Source organism: Stegostoma tigrinum, unplaced genomic scaffold (genome assembly GCF_030684315.1).
Source record: "Stegostoma tigrinum isolate sSteTig4 unplaced genomic scaffold, sSteTig4.hap1 scaffold_79, whole genome shotgun sequence".
NCBI lineage: Eukaryota > Metazoa > Chordata > Chondrichthyes > Orectolobiformes > Stegostomatidae > Stegostoma > Stegostoma tigrinum.
This window is the reverse complement of record NW_026728736.1, coordinates 1060390-1085939: the sequence shown is the minus strand read 5'-3', so window position 1 is coordinate 1085939 and position 25550 is coordinate 1060390. Positions and strand designations below refer to the sequence as shown.

The 25550-nt window shown below is 42.8% G+C and overlaps 1 protein-coding gene across 7 annotated transcripts in view; it reads right to left on the bottom strand.

Annotated features, from left to right (window-relative positions):
• The window catches only part of LOC132209270 (utrophin-like), a 559562-nt gene that overhangs the window by 20492 nt on the left and 513520 nt on the right, over nucleotides 1–25550 (bottom strand). For all 7 annotated transcript variants that reach the window (XM_059644398.1, XM_059644399.1, XM_059644397.1 and 4 more), the window contains 3 exons: nucleotides 4499–4656; nucleotides 4060–4226; nucleotides 722–833 (listed from right to left, as the gene is read on the bottom strand). In XM_059644398.1, the coding sequence (XP_059500381.1) occupies nucleotides 722–833; nucleotides 4060–4226; nucleotides 4499–4656 (437 nt within the window). The remainder of the gene's footprint in view (nucleotides 1–721; nucleotides 834–4059; nucleotides 4227–4498; nucleotides 4657–25550) is intronic.

The following is a 25550-nucleotide window of genomic DNA, read 5'->3' as shown; positions in this document are numbered from 1 at the left end:
GAACGAAAACAGCCTCAAGTCCCTCAGCCTTTCCTCATAACGCCTTCCCTCCATACCAGGCAACATCCTGGTAAATCTCCTCTGCACCCTTTCCAACGCTTCCACATCCTTCCTATGATGCGGCGACCAGAACTGTACGTAATACTCCGAGTGCGGCTGCACCAGAGTTTTGTACAGCTGCAACATGCCCTCATGGCTCCGAAACTCAATCCCTCTACCAATGAAGCCTAACACACGGTATGCCTTCCTAACAACCCCATCAACCTGGGTGGCAAATTTAAGGTTGAGGCTAATTCTTCAGTATACTTCTGCAAAGGCCTTAAGGGAGATTTGAAGACTTCTGCGAGCGGAAATGACGTTGTGAACCACATACTGAAGCTCCATAAGCGAGGTCAGTGTCATTTTCTTCGGTGATTTTAACTGGTTGAGGTGAAAAGGTTTTCCATCCATCCTGTCCAGGCCACTGAGAAGCTTGTTCTTGATGAGATTAAGAATGGTGGTGACAAAGCTGGAGAAAAGAGTGGGCGTGAGCCTCAACTTGACCTCAAAGAGCTTCTGCACAACATTGTATTTCTGGTATTGAAGCCTGATTTAAGCTGTTGGCCTTTTATCATTTTAGCAAACTACTTCAACTTTGAGGGCAGATTGTATTTAAATGGTTAAATCCCTAAGTTTCCACAGATCGGAATAATTCTATCAAGTGGAACAATGTATTACTCACTGAAGTGCAGTACTCCACCATTGGGTAATGTAACTTGTGCCCCTTGGATGTGCGTCCCGAAAAGAAACAGCTTCGGCAGATGTCATAATTTAAGTGTTTGAGGCTGCGGCACCTATTAAGGAAGAACAAGAAGTAAGAGAAATGTTCATTTTTGTTTGGATATTTTTAACCATCCAAGGAATGCAAGTTAAGTAGTTAAATTATGTATTTTTTTTATTTTGAAGAAACGGCAAAATTGTGTGGGGAGAAGCAAATGCTAGGTCAGTCGAGGAAAACTGTCCCAACTCCCCCAGTCAATTTTCATAATGGGATATCCCATCCCTGGAATTATTTAAATTGCTTCTGCGCTGCAACGTTCCCATAGTATGGAAGGTTTTCATCTGCCACGGTGGCATAAACCTATTTAGAAGTAACCTTGCCAGAATCTTCCTGGAAAAGGTAAATCTGACGAGCAGCGATTGTAACATGTGAAGCTGTAAAGGCAACACTGAAGGAGGAGGACACACATTTTCAGCTCAGACAGCAGAAGGGAAGTACTCCAGGGAAAGAGAAGAAATAGCGAAGAAATAAACTGCAATAATGGCTGAGTCACAGTGGTATAGTGGCAATATCATTGAGCGAAATGCTCTGGAGAATGTAGGTTCATGTTCCAACACTGTAGCTGGTCAAATTTACATTTCATTAAAAAATACTCAGAACTAAAAGTTATTTCCAGCAACACTATCATGAAACTATCAACAAATGTTGGTAAAAACCCATCCGATTCACTCATGTCCTTTCGGGGAGTATTCGATTATCCTTACACCACTACATGTGGCTGCAGAGCCACAGCAATGTAGGTAGCTCTGAACCACCCTCCCAGCCATCCACTCAGTTCAACGGCAATTAGTGAAGGACAACAAATGATAACTTCACCAGTGATAGCCAAATCCCTTGCAAGAATGGAAAATGTTCTCATGAAATGGAAGGACTTGATCAATGTAGTGTGAAATTATCAACAGATGAATGGATAGAACTGCATACAGAATGTAGGTCATCAATACGATGAGATGGTGCAAAACAGAGGATATTGCCTTCAGGATTCCTGTCATGAAGCCAAACTCTGAGACTCAGCAAGCACTCAAATGTGTGAGCAGAAACTAAATAGCCATGAAAACCAACATAAAAGTACAAACAGCAGGCTCTTAAAATTTTTGGAGATATGCAAGGCAATATTAAATTATGCACTGAAGTGGTTAAGTTCAGTTAATCCTCTTGTAAATAGCACTGCTAACAGGAAACTCACTGTCAATTACAGATGAGTCCAGAATTTTCAAGGCAATAGATAAAGTGAAGCAGAATACCAGTTTCCGTGAGGAACAAACATAATTTGGAAGTTAAAGGGATGAAAGGAATTACTTTTCTGAACAACATTCGGAAGAAACACAGACAGACGGTTGATTGAGAAGATGAAACATGAGAAGATGGTAAGGAAAGAAATAGATTTGGAAGCAACAGTGTGGAAGAATTGTGGAAGTTCACTGGCCTCACGCAACATCAGGAACCAATACATTTGATCTTTAGAGAACAGAATGTCAGAGAAGGGGGGCTCTCTTCCCAAATGGTCAAGCTTACAAAATGTAGGAAAAAGGCTGCCTTCCTCTTGGTGCTTCTCACTGGATGAACACGCGAGCAAAGTTGTGCTTTTTGGTTGCGGACCTATTGGTGGTTGGTTCATTCATATCAGGCAGATTCTCCAACAGCGGGTGAAGGTGTGGTCACAGTCTTCGCTCGGGGCAACTGAATCTATTCCTCTTCTTTGTTCTTTCATGCAAGTTTTGTGTTTGGATTCCTGATTGCGGCTACAAAATCTCCTATCTGTCCCTCGAACTGTCAAGTCTGCGATCACTCACGTCCTGTTTACCTCACCCTTTTCCGCCGTGTCCCAGAGCCAATTACACTTTACTTTAAAGTAATTTTAAGTCCAAATCACAGTAAAAGGAAGCCATTTGGTCCATCATGTTTGAACTAGATCTCCAAATACATATCACAAATTAGTGCCTTTTCCTTAACCTGCACATTATTTCTCTTTAATTAATCAACTAGTGCTTTCTTGCATCTTTTACTGAAACTGCCTCCTCTTGGTAATGCATTCTATAGACTGTGATAAAGCTATTTCTTACACTGCAGTTACTTCTTTAGTCAATCACTTCAAACCTCTGCATCTTATTCTCAATTCTGTCACAAGAAGCAAAGTCTTCCCCTCGTCTACTCTGACCAGACCTCAAATGATTTTGCAAGATTCAAAATAATCTCTTCTAAGTCTCAGCATCTTCGAGGAAAGCTGTCCCAATTCCTCTAATCAATTTTCATAATGAGATATCTCAACCCTGGAATCGTTATTGTAAATTGGTCCTGCTCTGTCTCTCTCCAACATTTTCACAAAGTTCCCTTCGCACGGAAGGTTTTCATTTGCCATGGTGGTATAAACCTATTCAGAAGTAACCTTGCCAGAATCTTCCCAGCAATGCAAAGGCTGGTGATCTCATGGTTCTTTGAGCAATCTGACATTTCTCCTTCAGTTTTGTACAAGATATGGCATCTTAAAGATTCTGTGAAATCCTGCCCTGTTCCTCATAGTCCATGAAAAGCTAACAGATCTTGGCCTTCAGAGTTAGGCCACCATTCCTCAAGCTTCAGATGGAATTCAATTGACTCCGGGTCGTTGTTGCTCTTGATTTAGTTACGGCAGTCATAGTTTCATCCACAGTTGGGCTCTCACTCCAGTTCTTCTCAGACAGAGAGTTGTTTGATCAGATCAATGGCAGTAACACGCACCTTCTCCAAGATGGCCAATCTTAGAAATGTAGGAGAATAGTTAACCAAAAAGGTTCAATTTACCCCTTAGAAATCCTGTCCAAATCTGCAATTTAATTTACTAGTTGTGGACAAGAAGTTTTATCGATCATTTAGCAACAACACAGCAATCACTTTCATAGGATGCACACACACTGATTACAGGACTAATAAAAAGGCCTTTCTGTAAATTCCCAATAATTGCAAATTACAGAACCAACCGGAAGTCGAGTCACAATCCGTTCTGAGCCACAGTGTCTGTGATCAATGCAACTGCGAACAAAATACCAAAAGCATGCAGCACTCACCTCTCACAAAAAATTAAGGTAAAGAAGTTGATACTTAATTTGTCCTAATTACTTCTCTGGTCCATGAATTTGTTCGGGTTTTGTGATGATCTCAGTTGTGTTGTTGACTGATGGAGTTTCTAATAGAACATCTAAAGTAAAAGCTTTCTTTAAAAACTAACTCCCTCTAACTTTCTGCTGGTTTGCACATCTCACCTGAAACCTACGAGTGGGTACTCTTTGCAGATGTTACACTTAGCCTGATGTTTTGCAGTTTCAGCAGCTGCCACACGGTGTCGAACAGGCAGCCACACCATGGACTGAGGCTCCAATCTCATCCACTCTACAAAGTGTTTAACATCAATCTCTGGTTTGTTCTGGCCCTAGAAGAAAATAAAAGATCAGCTGCATGATTAATTATGTCAAGTTTACATCCGCTATCCTCAGACATATCTAATACACTATCATTGGGGTTTCTGACATTGTTTTTATTAAATTAATGATTAAAAACATTGACTATTTATAAACATGATAGCCTTGGATTAGTGGTGGTACATGTTGGCCTCTGGAACTAATTCAAACCGAAAATGAGCACAAAATTCATACTGGCAAGTAGACCCGCTTGACCTTCTGAAGTGGCGCAGAGCACACTTACATGTTGGAAGCAACTGCGGACACTTGGTTCAATGTTGCTGCCTCCAAATGAAGGTACCTCACCCAGCTGCCGAGGGATCTGGACTGCATTGTGAAGCAAAAGGCTCAGGCTTTGTTGGTCACATAATTCTGTGGGTTCAGCTCCTTGTTTGAAGAGGTCTGCAAAAGTTATCCATAAGTAAAAGCTTGATATTCCGAAACTTAAGGGAGGTAGTTAAGAGTTCAATACATCCAATATATCTTCCTCAATTGCCTTGCTTTGTAAATTATCTTAAAACATTATTTTATGATCTTGATTGGCTATTTGCAAACAACTGTGGAAACAAAAACTTCTGTTTCTTGGCACCAATGGACAATGTATGTTGTATGATTCTCCAAGGAAGTCATTTCTTTCTTGATTGTAAATCTCAAACCTCTCTAATATCTCCTCGTTCTTTTCACAGAGATAATCTTTGTGTGGACCTGGAAAACATGGGCACCGTCCTCAATGAATACTTTGTGTCAATCTTTACAATGGAAAAGGACACTGCAAGTATTGATATCAGGGCAGAGGACCTAGGAACATCAGAAGTTTAGACATCGGAAGATGCAGCTGGTTCAGCAAATTTAAAAGTGGATACATCTACAGGCCGAACTGAAATGTATACCAGCGAGCAAGGGAAGTGAGGGAGGAGATATTTGGGCCCCTGTCAGCAATTTTCAAACCCTTGTCAATCACACGTGAAGTCATGAAGGACGATGAACATTGTCCTACGATGAACAAATGGAGAGAGGAACAGACCAGGAAATTAAAGGCCAGTCAGAATAATCTCAGCACTGGAGAAGCTATAAAGAGGCATTCTTAGGGGTAGAATGTACTTGCATGAACTAATCAGGGATAGTCAGTATGGATTTGTTAAGGTGAGGTCACGTTTCAGAAATTTGATCCTTTTTTGAGGAGATGTTGGAGTGTTGATGAGCTTATGCATTCGATGTGGACTTAGTAAAGCCCCCCTTGGCAGACTGATCAAGAAAGCAACAGTCAACGGGATCAAAGGCAAAGAGGCACGCTGGAGCCAAAACTGGCTGAGGCAGAGAGCACAGGGTGATTGATGGTAGAGGGATATCTATTTGACAGGATGTTTGCTTTGAGTGGGGTTGTGCAGGGCTTGCCACAAGGACCCTTGAAATTTGTCAACGAGATTCATCATTTTGGCTTAAACACAGTGTGTATGACCGTGTTGCTAGCGAATGACTAATTTAGTGAGGAGGATATCGACGGAATGGTCATGTAAATAACAGCCATGGGATCAAAGGCAAAGTGGTACACTGGACCCAAAATTGGTTGACAGACAGAAAGAATAAACTTCAGGAGGAGATCAGCACACTGGTCAGCTGGACACAGCAATTGGAACTCAACCAGGAAAAGTGTGAGCTGACGAACTCGGGAGGGCTAACAAGGCAAGGGATCACACTATGAAGGGTGTGATCCTGGACATTACTGAAAAAACCAAGATGCTGCCTGGGCTGGGGGTTCTCATGGAATCATAGAGTACAGAAGAGGTCCTACGGCCCACTAAGGCTGTACCTCTAAAAACACACTGCGACATATACTAGTCCCATTTTTACACACTAGACCATTCTCAAAAATATTATGCCATTACAAGTGCTCATCCAAGTACTTTTCAAAGGGTGTGAGGTTTCCTGTTTCAACTTCCCTCCCAGGCAATGCATTCCAGACCTTTGCCACACTCTGGATGAAAACGATTTTCCTCAAACCTCCGCTAAATTTCCCGTGTTTCTCTTTAACATTATGCCCTACCGTTATTGATGATTTAACTAAGGGGAACAATGCTTTCTACTCAACCTATCTTTACCTCTCATAATCTTAAATGCCTCTATCAGGACCTCCACTCAACCCCGAAAACTTCTCTGCTTCACAGAAAATAATCTGAATTTTTCCAGCCTTTCTTCACAGCTAAAATGCTCCAACATATGCAACATCCTTTTCATTCCCTCCAGTGCAATCACATCCTTCCTGATGGGTGGTGACCAAAATGCCACACACAACTCCAGCTGTGGCCTAACCAAACTTTTAAACAGCACAAAGTGACCTCCCCACTCTTACCATCTGATAAAGGGAGATGTCCCATATGTCTTTGTAACAACCCTTACTAGCCTGACCTGACCCCTTCAGGAATTTATGAACTAGCACCCTAGGATCCCTTTTCTCCTCTCAGCTTCCCAGTGTCCTGCTATGCATTAGATTTAGACTTAGGTTTTATTATCACACATATTCAATACAGGGTACAGGAGTGCAATGCCACCTCAGACGGTGCCATCTCAGGTACAAAGTACCTCGGTACGAAATTTCAGTTGCAAATGTAGAAAATTTATCCATCCTTCTTTACTCAGTCGCAGGGGAGTGGAACGCAAAGCCGGAGAGGGTAGTGGAGTCGGCCTCATTAGGGGCATTTAATCGGCCATTAGACAAGTACATGGATGACAGTATAAGGTAGTGGTGGAGGTGAGACAGACCTTGGGATGAGGGTAATAGTTCGGGACAACATCGTGGGCCGAAGGGCCTGTACTGAGCTGTACCGTTCCATGCTCTATGTTATAAAAATAATTGAATACGTTAAAAAGTTCAGCACTACAGTCTTCTTAGTAGAACAGTAGAAAAATAAAAACAAAAGTTTAAAAAGTCAAACATTACAGTCCTTTCTTAAGCCACGAGTTTTCAGACACTCTGACCGAGGCTTCCCCCATGACGGTTCGTATTCCCCTGCGCTGGGCTAAGGCCCGCCCATCCTTGCCGGTGGACTTCACTGCTGACTGCCGTTGCTGACCTCCATCGGGCACGACAGGCTTTGCCACATTAAGTACTCTCTTATCTTAATCCTTCTTCAGGCAAAATCAATCTGCCACTGACCTGCCCATCTGACCGATGCCAAGATTGAAGCAGACAAGGGGAACTGGTAAAGATGTTTAAGATTTTGAAGGGCATAGAAAGGATAACTGGAAGCTGCTTTTTCCATTCGTAGACATGTCAATACACAGGGGGCATAGATTGAAGTTCACAGGTAGAAAGCTAAGAGGGGAGTTGAGGAGAACCTATTTTCCCAGTGTGGTGGGAGTCCTGAGCTCACTGACTGAAAGTGTGGCTGATTCAGAAAGTGTCTGAATATTTAAGTATTTAGATATTCACTTGTGTTGCCGTAGGCTCCAGGGCTATGAGCCAAAGTGAGTTCGATGCAGACAGATCTTTGTTGAGCAGTGCAGGAACTACGGACCGCATGGCCTCCTCCTGTGCAAAAAACATCCATGAGACTATAATTACACAGCTTTTCTTTGAGGCATTTCTCCACTTGACTGATTCTTTGTAAATGCAAGGCCGATAAAATAAATCCTTTTCTTAAAAGCTTCCATCTCACTGAGAAAGCTTCAGGCCAATTTGATAATCTGCTCTCAAAAATCTGCTCATGTTTTGATAGTTATGACAAATTCTACTATCAGGGCTGACACAATCCACAACATTCTAAATCAATCAATAATATTCCAGAAAGATGATCATTTGCCTATCCGACCAATTTTAACTGTTGCTTTAAAAAATAGAGAAATAAATCTGGATCTGTCAAAAACTAATCAGTTCTTCCTTGGACCATACCCGTACGTACCAGCTTTCAATGAAATATGCCCATTAGTTTGTGAGATACATTGCTGACCAACAGAACAACAAATGGGCAAAAACATTACCTCACATTCAGTGTTATCACTTCTGCAAGTGAGCAGTAGAGTCATACAGCACTTCCAAATCTTTTTCCCAGTGCGAATGATGAAAACATTATTGGTCACAAAAACAGCCGCTAAGGTTAGTGCCTTTGAGAAACAATAGCATCATACATATGTAGCGCATCATTTATCTTGCAGGAATGCACTGTGCACATTCTGCACAGACCAAGTTATGACTTAACACTCATGTGGCAGTGACTAAATACAGAAATATACTAATACAGCAAACCTTTTGTTAAACAGCACCTGCGGTACCAGGAATGAGCTGAATAATCAAAAATTCCAGTTGATCAATAGGTCCACACACGCAAAAAACACACACTCAATAATAGGAACATAACGCATGGGATATACACATTGTATCAGTGATAATGGGAACTGCAGATGCTGGAGAATCCAAGATAATAAAATCTGAGGCTGGATGAACACAGCAGGCCCAGCAGCATCTCAGGAGAACAAAAGCTGACGTTTCGGGCCTAGACCCTTCATCAGATGAAGGGTCTAGGCCCGAAACGTCAGTTTTTGTGCTCCTGAGATGCTGCTGGGCCTGCTGTGTTCATCCAGCCTCACATTTTATTATCTGGGATATACACATCACTGTTCTCCCTCATTTACAGCATACATGACTTCAGTAATGAGGCAACTTTGCCTCAATTAAAACTTACTGGCAGAGTGCCTTTTCACTTGCATCCTCACCATACATCACAAGATGATGAGAATACAGTAAACATCTGGTGTATAATTTTTGTCAGTTTATTGAGTGTGCTAGTTTGTTGAACAAAGTTTACATACAGTTAAATCTACAGTTTACATGTGTATCAGCAATGATAGATTTAGTACTGACACTTGTATTTTTCCTCCAGATGACCCTTGTAGAGTCACGTCAAGCCAATTTTCAAAGAAAGCACTCTGATTCTTCCACTCATACTTCTGGAAAAGGAAGTTGCAGAACGTCACTGACTGACTTTACTTATTTGAATACAGCGTAAGGTACATAGAACATCGAACAGTACAGGCCCTTCAGCCCACAATGTTGTGCCGAACTTTTACCCTAAACCTCAGGTCTATCTAACTCCACCCCTATCTTATATGACCATCCATATGCCTGTCTAATAGTCACTTAAATGCCCCGAATGAGGCCGACTCCGCAACCCACTCCAGCTGAAACAAAGATCTCTTTGAATTGTCATTTGTCACACATGTATTGAATCAAAAAACAAATTTCTCACTTCCATAGATTTCTGTAGCATCTTAATATGATTTGTGAAGATTAATACTTCACCCGATCATTTTATAAATACAACTTTAAACAAAATGCCACTATATGGAACTTGTATGTTGGTATTTGTGCAGATGCCAATTCAGTTTGTGTGATCTGTTTCGATGCAACGAGTGATAAACACTTCGAATAAAATGGTTGAGAGCAGTATATGTGAGATTTAATACCATGCTTTATCTACAGATAACTCATCTGCAGGTAGTTATTCATGAGACTCAACTGACATCATGTCTCAGGGGAGCTTGTGACCTCTGGGTTAGGTGTTGTTTGACCATTGCCTACTGGTCACTGGTTGAGAGGAAAGAGAACTACTAGCTGCTATCCATTTTCAACAAGTGATCATGATAATCTACCTGCGTTTCAACGTCCCATCAACATGCAAGAATTGTTGCTCGAAGAGGCTTCTGTGTAACAAACAGGAGCAGAATCAAGATCAACCTTGCTTTCCCTATCTGAACAAGCTGCCAACACCAGAAATATGGGACCGTCTTAATCATTCTTATACAATTAACTTTTACAATAGACAACAGGTGCAGAAGTAGGCCATTCGGCCCTTCGAGCCAGCACCACCATTCATTATAATCATGGTTGATCATCCACAATCAGTATCCTGTCCCTGCCTTATCCCCATAACCCTCGATTCCACTGTCTTTAAGAGCTCTATCCATCTCTTTCTTGAAACTATCCAGAGACTTGGCCTCCACTGCCTTCTGGGGCAGAGCATTCCATACATCCACTGCTCTCTGGGTGAAGAAGTTTTCCCTCAACTCTGTTCTAAATGCCCTACCCCTTATTTTTAAACTGTGTCCTCTGGTTTTGGACTCACACATCAGCGGAAACATGCTTCCGACCTCCAGAGTATCCAATCCTTTAACAATCTTATACGTCTCAATCAGACACCCTCTCATCCTTCTAAGCCAGGTCCCTGTACAGCTGCAGAAGGACCTCTTTGCTCCTATACTCAATTCCTCTTGTTATGAAGGCCAGCATGCCATTAGCTTTCTTCACTGCCTGCTGTACCTGCATGCTCGCTTTCATTGACTTATGGACAAGAACACCTAGATCTTGTTGTACTTCCCCCTTGACCTAACCTGACTCCATTTAGATAGTAATCTGCCTTCCTGTTCTTGTCACCAAAATGGATAACCACACATTTATCCACATGAAACAGCGTCCGCCATGCATCCGTCCACTCCGCTAGCCTGTCCAAGTCACCCTGTATTCTCATAACATCCTCCTCACATTTCACACTGCCACCCAGCTTTGTGTCATTGGCAAATTTGCTAATATTACTTTTAGTGCCTTCATCTGTATCATTAATGTATATTGTAAACAGCTGCGGTCCCAGCACTGAACCTTGTGGTAGCCCACTGGCCACCGCCTGCCATTCCGAAAGGGACCCGTTTATCACTACTCTCTGCTTCCTGTCAGATAGCCAATTTTCAATCCAAGTCAGTATTTTGCCCCAAATACCATGTGCCCTAATTTTGCTCACTAATCTCCTCTGTGGGGCTTTATCAAAGGCTTTCTGAAAGTCCTGGTCCACCCCATCCACTGGCTCTCCCTTGTCCATCTTCACAGTTATATCCTCAAAAAATTCCAGAAGATCAGTCAGGCACAATTTCCCCTTCGTAATTCCTGCTGACTCTGACCTATCCTGTTACGGCTATCCAAATGAGTTGTAATTTCATCTTTTATAATTCACTCCAGCATTGTTCCCACCACTGACGTCCGGCTAACCGATCTATAATTTCCTGTTTTCTCTCTCCCTCCTTTCTTGAAAAGTGGGACAACATCAGCCACCCTCCAATCCGCAGGAACTGATCCTGAATCTAGAGAACATTGGAAAATGATTACCAATGCGTTCACGATTTCCAGAGCCACCTCCTTAAGTACCCTGGGATGCAGACCATCAGGTCCCAGGGACTTATCAGCCTCCAGACCCAACAGTCTATCCAACACCATTTCTTGCCTCACATAAATACCCTTCAATTCATCCATTACCCTAGGTCCTTCAGCCATTATTATATCTGGGGGATTGCTTGTGTCTTCCCGAGTGAAGACAGTTCCAAAGTACCTACTCAACTCTTCTGCCATTTCCTTGATCCCCATAATAAATTCACTTGTTTCTGTCTTCAAGGGCCCAATTCTAGTCTTAACCATTTTTTTTTTCAACACACCTTTTACTATCCTCCTTGATAATTGGAACTGCAGATGCTGGAGAATCCAAGATAACAAAATGTGGAGCTGGATGAACACGGCAGGCCAAGCAGCATCTCAGGAGCACAAAAGCTGACGTTTCGGGCCTAGACCCTTCACCCAGGCCTGAAACGTCAGCTTTTGTGCTCCTGAGATGCTGCTTGGCCTGCTGTGTTCATCCAGCTCCACACTTTGTTATCCTTACTATCCTCCTTCATATTTTTGGTCAGTTTTCCTTCGTACCTCATTTTTTTCTCCGCGTATTGCCTTTTTAGTGATCTTCTGTTGCTCTTTAAAAGCTTCCCAGTCCTCCGGCATCCCGCTCATCTTTGCTATGTTATACTTCTCTTTTATCTTTAGAGAGTCCTTAACTTCCCTCGTCAGCCACGGCCGCCCCTGCCTCCCCTTAGGATCTTTCTTTGGAATGAACTGATCCCGCACCTTTTGCATTATATCCAGAAATACCTGCCATTGTTGTTCCACTGCCATCCCTGCTACGGTATTGAACCATTGAACTTTGGCCAGCTCCTCCCTCATCGCTCCATAGTTCCCTTTCTTCAACTACAATGCTGACACTTCCAATTCTCCCTTCTCCCTCTCAAATTGCTGATTAAAACTTATCATATTATTGTCACTACCTCTAATGGCTTCTTTACTTCAAGGTCCCTGATCAAATCCGGTTCGTTGCACAACACCAGATCCAGAATTGCCTCCTCCCTGGTAGGCTCCATACTGACTCTGCATCTCCTGATTCTACGTCTCCACTCGCAAAGGGCTGAAGATTTTATATTTCTTTACATTCATAATTTCATATCTATTTTACTATTTCTTCTTTCTTTATTATTTCATATTTCTTTACTTCTGACTATTTTAAATACAACAGGTTTTCTTATGCTACATCAGTGACGACATTTCAAAGGTAGTTCAGCTGCCTATAAAGTACTTTTTATGCCTGAGACCATAAAATGAGCTACATAAATGCACTTCTTTCTTTTATTAACTTCTGTAGTTGTGTTTCTTTGCCAATGGAGGATTGGCTACAATTACACAGGGTAATGTAGGTGAAATACATTTCCTATGACAAAATTCCAAACCAAAGTTACGAAATTAGAATAATAAACTATTGGCTGTTTGCAACTGAACACTGTAGATGAGCAAAGGTCACTTAATCAGTAAAGTACTAATTAAGTATGTTCCCGACATGGAGAATACAAATGAAAACTACGGTAATGCTCATAGGAAATTGGACAACGTTCTATTTTATGATCATAGCAATGCCATATCATCAACACATGTTTTAATAGATAATAAGTCACTCCGGGATATTTATTCATTTGTTTTATATCCTCAAGATCATCTTTGCAAATCCTGTGAACAGGGACCACTGAACAGCTTACTTAGCCTTTTTTTTACACCTATAATATCCATGTTTTATCCCTCTCCCCTCGATGTTTGTCTGCAGGAAGATGAGTTAACAGGGGGCTTACAGTTTTAATTTGTACAGATATGTGTCCAATGTTTGTAAATATCTGACTGTAGCTAGAATCTATGCAGTTGTAATAAATAGGCATTCTTGTTAAGAACAGAAATCTGGACCGTGGTCTTCATCAGTTTGGATCTAAAAGACAAGTAAATTAGGGAAACTTAGATACTTTTCAAAATCTTCCACATTGGGATGACTCTGGAAACTGCAGGCTCGAATTGCAGCATGGTACCCTTCTGAATGTAACACCTGAAATCACGAAAGTAATAACTTGCTTGAAAATGAACATGGACTCTATGGGTTAAGGTGACACAAGCCCACGAGCTACAACATGGGGAAAAATACAGTGGATGCTATTTTTAATGAACAGTGTGTCAACATCAACTGTTCTGTCTGAGAGTGAAATCTGAGAAATGAAAAGTGAAAACTGCCAGGTTAGAAAGTTCCAGCTACGTGCTTACCTGATGGAAATGCATTGATTGTGATATTAATATATATATATGATTGTTAATTGAGAGTACTGATGAATTTTGCTTTTTGTTTCTGTGATGATCTAAATAATCCATTTGTCAACACAATAAAGTAGATATTGTTATTGTAAAACACGCCTGAAAATCCAAAGAAAATTTCAAGAGGGGCCAAATAAGTCGTGTTGGGGAACAAAGAAATGGCAGAGGAACTGAACAAGTATTTTGCATCAGTCTTCAGGTTGGAAGGCACCAGTAGTAGAACTTTAAGGGAGTCTGAAGCAGAAGTGAGTGTGGTGGCCATCTCAAAGGAGAAGCTGAAGGGTCTGTGTGGAATTTGTACATTCTCCCCATGTCTGCACGGGTCTCCACCAGGTGCTCTGATTTCCATCCACAGTCCAAAGATGTGCAGGCAAGGTGGATCAGCCATGGCAAATGTGAGCTTGCGGGGAAACAGTACAGGGCTGGGTCTCGGTGGGATGTTCTTTGCGGAGATGGTGCAGACCCAATGGCCTCTTTCCGCTCTGTAGGAATTCTATAATTCCGAGAAGATGGTAAATTACATGGACCAGATGGACTGCCCCCCAGAGTTCTGAAGGAGATAAGTGAAAAAACCATGCAGTTATTGGTGATCTTTCAGGAATTACTGGAGTCAGGGTGGGTCCCAAAGGAGTACAAAATGGCAAATATAACGCCCCTGTTTAAAATGGAGGGAGGCAAAAGACAAGAAATTATAGACCTGTTAGCCTGGCGCTGGTCATTAGGTCAGATTTTAGAGTCCATTATTAAGGATGAGGCCGGAGAGTACTTGGAAGTACATGGTAATACTTGGAAATACATGCTAAATTGGGCTGAGAAAACACAACTTTGTCAAGGGAAGGTCTCTGTTAGATTCTTTGAGAATGTAACCAGTGAGTTAAAACAAAAGAGAACCATTGAACTTTATCTGTTTGGATTTCCAGAAAGCCTTTGACAAGGTCCCACACAGGAGGCTTCAAAATTTAAAAAAATGAGCTTATGGTGTTCGGGAGTAGGTACTGCCACGGACAGAGAATTGGCTAACTGGCGGAATGCACAGAGTGGCAATAAAAGGGTCTTTTTCAGGATGGCAGCCAGCAACTATAGGAGTTCCGCAGTCATCAGAGTTCAGACTACAGCCATTCACATTATACATTAACAATCTGGACAAAGGAACTGATGGTATTGTTGTCCATAGTGGGTTGTTGCTAAGTTTGCAGATGACATTTCGATAGGTGGAAAGGCAGGCAGTGTTGAGGGGGTTGGGAGGTCACAGAGAGTCTTTCGAGAAGTGGCATTACAGGCATAGACTATTTTCTAAATGGGGAAAGGCTTCAGAAATCTGAAGCACAAAGATGTCCCAGTTCAGGATTCTTTTAACATGCAGGTTCAGTTGGCAGTTGGGAAGGCAAATGCAATGTCAGCATTCATTTCAAGACGGCAAAAATACAAGAGCAGAGATGTATTGCTGAGGCTGTGTAAGGCTCTGGTCATATTGCATTTGGAATATTAAGAGCAGTTTTTGGCCATCTATCTAAGGAAGGATGTGCGGGCCTTTGTCAGGGTCTCGCGGAGGTTCTCAAACATAATCCTGGGGATGAAGGGACTGTCATGTGAGGAGTGGCTGAGAACTCTGGGTCTGTACTCGACGGAGTTTAGAAGGACGAAGGGGGTCACACTGAAGGTCAGTCAGGCCTGGATAGAGTGCACACGGAGATGTTGTTTCCACGAGTCGGAGAGACTTGGACCTGAGGGCACAGCCTCAGAGTCAAAGGGACCACCCTTCAGGATGGAGATGAGGAGGAATTTATTCAGTCAGAAAGTTGCGAATCTGTGGAACTCATTGATGTAGAAAGCTGTGGAGGCCAAGTCAGAGTTGATTTCAGGCATAGATAGATATGTTCTTGCTTAGTATGGACACAGGAGAATGGGATTGAGAATGATAGATCCCACTCAATGGGCTGAATGATCTAATTCTGTTCTTAAATCTTCAGGTCTAAAACACTGGAATGAATCAGTTCAGTGTCATTTTTATTGCACTGCAAGGACAGTATCTCTCCAAAAGACCGAAGAAATTTTCTCACTCTGTTGTTGCAAACCTATTCAATAACTGGCAACAATGCTCCTGTTGTGCCTCTCTCAACCGACGCTAGTTAGTTCTCCACTCAAAGTAACTGGACCATCCCGGTATTACTGGCACTCGTGCCATGTTTGAAGGCTATTGTGGACCAGTAAATTGCTCAGAATCCAGAACTGCCTCGTACCGTTCATAGCATTTGTCCCAGACAGGGCAGGAAAGGGGAAATTAGCACCTTACTTGACAGTTAGGGACCTGGAGGTCCTGGTGGATGGATTGGTGCAGTGCAGAACTGTCGTCTTTCCCAAGGACAAGCACAGGAGGCCACGACACAAGACTCGGCCAGACTGATCCAAGGCTGTCCAGTGCCAATGCAGGCTCAACCACCAAAAGAACCATCCAGCAGTGCTGCAAGATCAGTGACCCCTGCTCCAACAGAAGAAGAGCCTCATTGTTCTGTGCTACCTCACATTCACCCTCTCTCTAATTCTGCACCACCCTTCAGCACAGCTCATGTAATACCATTCTCACCAAAGCATTCAATGTCTGTCTTCACCTGCTCTCGCCGACTTGAGGGCCCAAGGCTATTAATCCTCTATGTCTCTGTGCCTCTTGCTCTCACCCAGGAGACCTCACCTCCCTTCCCAAACATACATGAGCACTAACAAATGCACCAGCTCATTTCATCTCACTCAATCCCTCCCTTTGTTTCATCCAGGAAAAACAGCCCACAGTAGGGCAGAAAGAGCCAACACAGGTAGTGAGGTGTCTAACGTTCGACTTCTCACAACCTATGAGGACAGTGTCCTGACGATGGTCATCCTGAGCAGCCAACTGATTGCATCCAAGCCCCTCGAGTGATATCAGACAATGCCCTGGAGTTACCTAGATCTGCTGCCTGAAACTGCCTCCCTTGACTGGAGACCATTCCCCTCGGAACCTGAAGCATGACCATGAGGTTGGAGACAATGCAACGCATTCTGTGCTTCTGCAGCTGGCACATGCTGCAGGTGTGAGATCAACATATCACGGTGCTGAACGGCAACACACCCACTCCTTTGATTGATGACTGCTGACAAACATGACAAGCTGTCTGGCTTTGTCTCGATGCCAAAAGGTTAATCAATATACTCGCATTATGAGTCTGTGAGGTGTGGCGGAGGGGGCAACCCATAAAAAGACAAGGCAAATGAAGACAAGGCAGAGGAGCTGTTAGCATTCATGCAGGGACAAAATGAGAGTGGAGAGCTCAAGCAAGGTGTCCTGATGTGTAACGTGGCCCAATACACGAATGGGTGCCTGTTCCTGCATATAAAAGTGCCCTGGCAGTAGCACTGCAATGAGGGGGGCTGCTGCAATCCAAAATGCAGCAATGAAGTACAGAAGAGTACTGAAAGCAGATGTGAGATGTGCTGAGGCTGGAACATGCCACATGTCAAAACTGTGGAGATGGGGTGCTACTGAAGGGTGTGGCTGCAGATGCTGGTGACTACTACCCAAGTTGGAGGTCCAGAGGAGCATTGAGCAATGTGCAAGCACCACACACCCACTCAGAATTTCATTTTGGTAATTCTGAGAGTCTAGTTTCTGTCTGGCAGGTAGAAAAAGTATTAATGAGGGTGGTACTGAGAAATAATCCATGCCTTTCAGTACTCCCTAGTGTGAATTTCCGCTCAATGTCTGCAATTTTACTGGAAAATGCAACATTTTGGTTTTGACATCCAGAAGGACCTTGAGCTGCAATCAATATGAAGGGTACGCACCTAATGAACAATGTCAAAATTGACAGTCACAATAATGATATAATATTGGAACACATCTCATGCAGACGAAGCTCAATTTAATATAAATGAAATATTGGAGGTGATTAGGGGTGTATAGAAGGACACTGAAAGTTTAACCCCGGACTTTCATCTCCAAGTCCTAGAATTATATCCAGCCCGGACTGAAAGAAAATAAAATTCTCTCCGCTTGCAAGGATTCCCCAATATACTGTCACAGTCCTCATACATTTCCAAGTGAAGTGCATAACATTATTCCTAAATGGAGTTTAGTAAACAATCTGACTGAGATTAGCTGAAGGACAATTAGTCTGGAAAATACCACAATGACACAGTTAGAACATAGAACATAGAACATAGAACAGTACAGCACAGAACAGGCCCTTCAGCCCACAATTTTGTGCCGACCATTGATCCTCATGTAAGCACCCTCAAATTTCTGTGACCATATGCATGTCCAGTAGTCTCTTAAATGACCCCAATGACCTTGCTTCCACAACTGCTGCTGGCAACGCATTCCATGCTCTCTCAACTCTCTGTGTAAAGAACCCGCCTCTGACATCCCCTCTATACTTTCCTCCAACCAGCTTAAAACTATGACCCCTCATGTTAGCCTTTTCTGCCCTAGGAAATAGTCTCTGGCTATCAACTCTATCTATGCCGCTCATTATCTTGTATACCTCAATTAGGTCCCCTCTCCTCCTCCTTTTCTCCAATGAAAAGAGTCCGAGCTCAGTCAACCTCTCTTCATAAGATAAGCCCTCCAATCCAGGCAGCATCCTGGTAAACCTCCTCTGAACCCTCTCCAAAGCATCCACATCTTTCCTATAATAGGGCGACCAGAACTGGGCGCATTACTCCAAATGCGGTCTAACCAAAGTTTTACAGAGCTGCAACAAGATCTCACGACTCTTAAACTCAATCCCCCTGTTAATGAAAGCCAATACACCATATGCTTTCTTAACAACCCTGTCCACTTGGGTGGCCATTTTAAGGGATCTATGTATATGCACACCAAGATCCCTCTGTTCCTCCACACTGCCAAGAATCCTATCCTTAATCCTGTACTCAGCTTTCAAATTCGACCTTCCAAAATGCATCACCTCGCATTTATCCAGGTTGAACTCCATCTGCCACCTCTCAGCCCATCTCTGCATCCTGTCAATGTCCCGCTGCAGCCAACAACAGCCCTCTATACTGTCAACGACACCTCCTTGCTTCGTGTCATCTGCAAACTTGCTGACCCATGCTTCAATCCCCTCATCCAAGTCATTAATAAAAATTACAAACAGTAGAGGCCCAAGGACCAAGAGCGCTGTGGAACACCACTCACCACTGACTTCCAGGCAGAATATTTTCCTTCTACTACCACTCGCTGTCTTCTGTTGGCCAGCCAATTCTGTATCCAGACAGCTAAGTTCCCCTGTATCCCATTCCTCCTGACCTTCTGAATGAGCCTACCATGGGGAACCTTATCAAATGCCTTGCTGAAGTCCATATACACGACATCCACAGCTCGACCCTCATCAACTTTTCTAGTCACATCCTCAAAGAACTCGATAAGGTTTGTGAGGCATGACCTGCCCCTCACAAAGCCATTTATTCCTTGACATTAACTGGATGATGTTCATATTGTGTACTTTATACACATCTTTCTCCAGCACTATCATTTGTCACCGTGAAGAGCATTACAATCAGAGTGTCAAGACGTCTACATGATCCTGTACAGATCTGACCAAATGGAATCAAAAGTATATCACTTTCAATTTTATGATTTAAAACAAAAGTCGCTCAAACTTTCAACTACTTTCTCTGTTGAACTAAAATGAAATTAGAACATACTGAAACCTTATGTCATCAATACTCGGATTGATTTTAATCAGTCAACAATCTTCACATTTACTTAACTGATCATGTACATATCAAAATCCAATACGTCGCATGCAGTTTCATGCACCTTAGGACAATCTAAACATACTACATTAAAGTGTAAATCATAGATACGTATCAAAGACGCTCAGCAGCCAGTTCAGACACATGTCGACACAGAGTGACACATTGACCAAGTGATTTTGTTCCAAACCATCATAAATGGTCGTCAAACAGTTGATTACTTCAGTCACATTTCGACGTTGCTCGTTTTGTGTCAATTTGTGTTGATCCAAGACGCGTTGTGCTGTGTGCAACTCCAACAGATCCACTACAAAGGAGGAAGAAAACTAACTTCAATTACAGTTTTAACTTATTGGAGCTATTAAATAAAATTAATTCCTTTATTTGGCCTCGAAATAAATACAAGGATTCACAAAAGTACTCTGGAATGATGGAAACAGGCCATTTCCTTCTCAAATGCAAAATGTCAAATCTAACGAGGGAACCGTCAGTGATGCTGGTCATATTCTGTTGTTTGGTTCAGTAATTTCTGCAGAACAATGGTGGAGGAACAGTAGCTTTCTATGTCATGAAGCCCTCCTTTATATTTATGAAGCAGGACTCACAACAATTTAACCTCAAACATCCATCTCTTTCAACCGATGTTCATTCTCACGACATCCAAATCCAAAGTACAATCTAATTGGCTCTTTACCCGTTTAAAATAGTGGATCTTACAACCCATATTTCACTTCTGGTAATCAGCATTCTTTTAAATCACACTATGCCACAGCTATTAAGTGTGTTAATCACACATTCTTGTTAATTTTAAAAAGGTGCTCTGTTACCTAGGTTTTGAACTAGATTTCTCTTGTAATTTTGCTATTTTGTCATACATATGGTATGTTCTACAGTGTCTACCAAAAACAATTAGTAGTTAACCAAGTATCACTTCAATGTTAGTTCACATGATGCCAACAAAATCTGGCAAACTTCATCAAAACATCAAATGCCAGTCGAACCACTCGAAATATAACAGAACCTCCATAAATAAAATCTAATGGCAATGTGAGGAATGAAGCGCCCAGAGATATGCATTCATGTGACTGAAATCATTGATTTTCTCGGCTTCTAACCCTTCCACAGGCAGCAAGATCCTGGCCCATGAACATTGACTGCTTCAAAAAAATTCCTCTTTACAACCCCTACATCTTTTCCCCAAAACATGAATGCATTCCCTTCTCCTTGTAACATCATCCATCAGCCATGGGAACACAGCCTTTCCACGTTTATTTTACCCCAACTGATCATAATCCTTTATGTTTCATTAACTACTTATTAATCCCCTGTACTCCAATGAAAATAGCATTAGCGAAATTTGTTGATAAAATGTCACATTCCTAAAATACGTTGGGTAAATTCCATCATTATTATTCAATACTACCAAAATTATTACCCTTGAAGTTTAGTCACCAGATTTGGCTGCATCATTCCAGTCCTATTTCAAGGTTCAGGATAACTTCTTTGTTTTAGCACTGCATGAGCTCGATTCTACAGCCCCATCCCACAGATACGAAGGTGGGAAGAAACACATAAAATCTGGAGGGCACTGTGTGTATATGTGTGGAAGTTCTGGGGAACTGTCAAGCAGCCTGCCTATCCTTTGGCCTGCTGAGACCAGTTGATGGCAATTTAAGAGATCCCCTCTATTGCCTAAGGAGATAGATGTCAATCAGAAAGACAGTCAGCTTTAGATGCATAATCCAGCCTAGAAAACGTGAGTTGGAAGGGGAACCTCATTCGCAGGCCCCTTGGCCTGATCCTAGGCACTTCACACCCTTAAACTCTCATCCAACCTTTCAACAACCCCTAACAACCCTCGGCCACTCCGTACCTCTCGTCGGGGACCCGCCCTCCAGCCATCAGCAACTTCAGACTCTTCTGAGCTCTAAGTGGCCAGGAGTTTGACAAGGTAGAACTTCCATCCAAGAGGGTGCCTGATGTCCTGCCTCCAGCCATTTAATGCTGCAGGGCAGCTGTGAAGAGCATGGGCAGGCTCCTATTTGGCATTTCAACTGGGAGAGACCTGAGCAGGAGCTGGGGCAACAGCACCATGTCGAGTACTATTTATCAGACCAAAACTTCCATATCCTCAGCATTCTCTCCAATGTTCTGCCAATTCAACAGTCAGTGCCCAAGGTTAGTGGGAAACCAGAAATAAGGAAAGATTTCAAAGCTGAGAAATAGAAAAGAAACAGACAATAAGAGCTTATTTGAACAAATGAAGGAAGAGGTCAAAGTGAACGCAGATCCCTTAAAGAATGAAGGCTGCAAAAATAATAATGGGGAATCAGAAAATGGCAAATGAGACAAATAAATACTTTATGTCAGTCTTCACAGCAAAAGGCACAAATACCATCTCAAAAATATTTAGTGAACAAAGAGCAAAAAGCAGACAGGAAATATCACCAGAGAAAAGGTGCTCGGGAAACTAATGGGGCGAAAGGTCGAGAGGTATCCTGGACCTGATGTACTCTGCACTAGGATATTAAAAGATGTAGCCACAGAGATACTGGATGCACTGACAGTCATCTTCCAAATATCCTGGGAATCTGGAACATTTCAAGCAGTAGATGGGAATACTGCCAATGTAACAACTTGATATGAAAAGGAAGGATGACAAAAAATAGGCAACCTCTCATTGGGAAAATATTGCAGTCTGTTGTAAAAGCTGCAACAGCAGGTCATGTGGTCTGGCAATACTATGGCTTTAAGAGGTGTATTTTGTCCTGGCTTGTGTTCTTCTCGAAACCAATAAACAACTCGTGAGGCCTTGGGGTTTTATTTTTTGGAAGTTGTAACAACAAAAGCAGCATGCATGAATGGGTAATTTCCAAAGAAGGGTCTCAGCCAAGACATCAGCTTTCCTGCTCCTCTGATGCTGCATGGCCTGTTGTGTTCATCCAGCTCTACACCTTGTTATCTCAGATTCTCCAGCATCAGCAGTTCTTACTATCTCAGTATGAATGGGTCATGTCAGGCTCCCACAGAACCAAGGTTTTCGTTGAGATTTCGACAGTTGTTGAGGTTTGAAGTTGGCTGTGGAAGCTGTTATCTCTCTCTCTCTCTCTGTGTGCTAAAAGCAGGGGTTCTCTTTCTGCTACCAGAATCATGTGAGACAATCTGTTTTACTGACTTTGCCTTTGCCAAGATGTGTTTGTGGGATATTATGATATTGGAACAGTTGTTGTTTGGTAGTTAAGTAATATATTATTCAATTAAGTTTTCCAGTAGAGTTAAACTAATCTTAATTCTTCTTTCTTTTGCTTGCATTTTAACTGGGGGGAAAGTGGTTTTGCTTAAAGCTGAGTGGTGTGCCCAATCGATTTACATCTGGAACACAGCACCTTAGAATTGTCTTTAAATAAAAGTTTGAGTCTATGTTGTCTCCTTGATACCTATGTGTGGGGATTTGATCGAGTCCATAACAGTGGAAGCAGATAATATAATCAAGCAAAGTCAGCATAGCTTCATGGTGGGGAAATTGTGCCTGGCAATTTTTAAAAAATTCTTTGAGAAAGTAACAGACAGGATAGATAAAACAGAACCAGTAGATGTATTGTGTTTAGATTTTAAAATGGCACTTGAAAAAACATCGCCCGAAGTTTACCTAATATAAGAAAAAACACATAATTTTGGGATAGTATATTAGCATGTTTTCAGAATTGGTCAAAGAACAGAAAATAGGCAGTTGGGCTGAAGGGAGAGATAATGGGAACTGCAGATGCTGGAGAATCCAAGACAACAAAGTGTGAAGCTGGACGAACACAACAGGCCAAGTAGCATCTCAGGAGCACAAAAGCTGAAGTTTTGGGCCGAGACCCTTCATCAGAGACGGGGATGGGGAGAGGGTTCTGAAATAAATAGGGAGAGACGGGGAGGCGGACTGAAGATGGATAGAGGAGAAGATAGGTGGGGAAGAGAGTGTAGGTGGGGAGGTGGAGAGGGGATAGGTCAGTCCGGGGAGGACAGACAGGTCATGGAGGCGGGATGAGATAGTAGGTCGGAAATGGAGGTGCGGCTTGAGGTGGGAGGAGGGGTTAGGTGAGAGGAAGAACAGGTTAGGGAGGCGGGGATGAGCTGGGCTGGATTTGGGATGCAGTTGGGGGAGGAGACGAGCTGGGCAGGTTTTGGGATGCAGTGGGGGAGGGGGAGATTTTAAAACTTATGAAGCCCACATTCATACCATTGGGCTGCAGGGTTCCAAAGCGGAATATGAGTTGCTGTTCCTGCAACCTTCGGGTGGCATCATTGTGGCACTGCAGGAAGCCCATGATGGACAGGTCGTCAAAAGAATGGGAGGGGGAGTTAAAATGGTCTGCGACTGGGAGGTGAAATTGTTTATAGAACATAGAACATAACAGCACAGTACAGGCCCTTGGCCCTCGATGTTGTGCCGACCTGTCATACTGATCTGAAGCCCATCTAACCGACACTATTCCATGTACGTCCATATGCTTATCCAATGACGACTTACATGTACCTAAAGTTGGCGAATCTACTACAGTTGCAGGTAAAGCGTTTCATTCCCTCAATACTCTCTGAGAAAACAAACTACCTCTGACATCTGTCCTCTATCTTTCACCCCTCAATTTAAAGCTATGCCCCCTCGTGCTCGCCGTCACCATCCCAGGGAAAAGGCTCTCATAGCCACCCTATCTAACCCTCTGATTATCTTATATGTCTCAATTAAGTCACCTCTCAACCTTCTTGTCTCGAAGAAAAACAGCCTCAAGTCCCTCAGCCTTTCCTCGTAAGACCTTCCCTCCATACCAGGCAACATCCTAGTAAATCTCCTCTGCACCCTTTCCAAAGCTTCCACATCCTTCCTGTAATGCAGTGACCAGAACTGTACGCAGTACTCCAAGTGCAGCCACACCAGAGTTTTGTACAGCTGCAGCATGCCATCTTGGTTCCGGAACTTGATCCCTCTATCAATAAAAGCTAAAACACTGTATGCCTTCTTAACAGCCCTGTCAACCTGGGTGGCAACTTTCAAGGATCTGTGTACATGGACACCGAGATCTCTCTGCTCATCTACACTACTAAGAATCTTACCATTAGCCCAGTACTTTGCCTTCTGGTTACTCCTACCAAAGTGCATCACCTCACACTTGTCTGCATTAAACTCCATTTGCCACCTCTCAGCTCAGCTCTGCAGCCTATCTACGTCTCTCTGCAAACTACAGCAACATTCGACACTATCCACAACTCCACCGACCTTAGTGTTGTCTGCAAATTTACGAACCCATCCTTCTACACCCTCATCCAGGTCATTTAAAAAAAATGACAAACAGCAGTGGACCCAACACCGACCCTTGTGGTACACCACTAGTAACTGGTCTTCAGGATGAACATTTCCCATCAACTCCCACCCTCTGTCTTCTTTCAGCAAGCCAATTTCCGATCCAAACTGCTATGTCTCCCACGATTCCATTCCTCCGCATTTTGTACAAGAGCCTCCTGTGGGGAACCTTATCGAATGCCTTGCTGAAATCCATATACACCACATCAACCGGTTTACTCTCATCTACCTGTTTGGTCACCTTCTCAAAGAACTCAATAAGGTTTGTGAGGCACGAACTTCCCTTCACAAAACCGTGCTGACTATCCCTAATCAGTTTAATCCTTTCCAGATGATTATAAATCCTATCCCTTATAACCTTTTCCAACACTTTACCAACAACTGAAGTAAGGCTCACTGGTCTATAATTACCAGGGTTGTCTCTACTCCCTTTCTTGAACAGGGGAACCACATTTGCAATCCTCCAATCATGTGGCACTATTCCTGTAGACAATGACGAGTTAAAGATCAATGGCAACGGCTCGGCAATCTCCTCCCTGGCTTCCCAGAGGATCCTAGGATAAATCCCATCCGGCCCAGGGGACTTATCTATCTTCACCCTCTGTAGGATTTCTAATACCTCTTCCTTGTGAACCTCAATCCCACCTACTCTAGTAGCCTGTATCTCAGTATTCTCCTCGACAACATTGTCGTTTTCTAGAGTGAATACTGTTGAAAAATATTCATTTCGTGCTTCCCCTA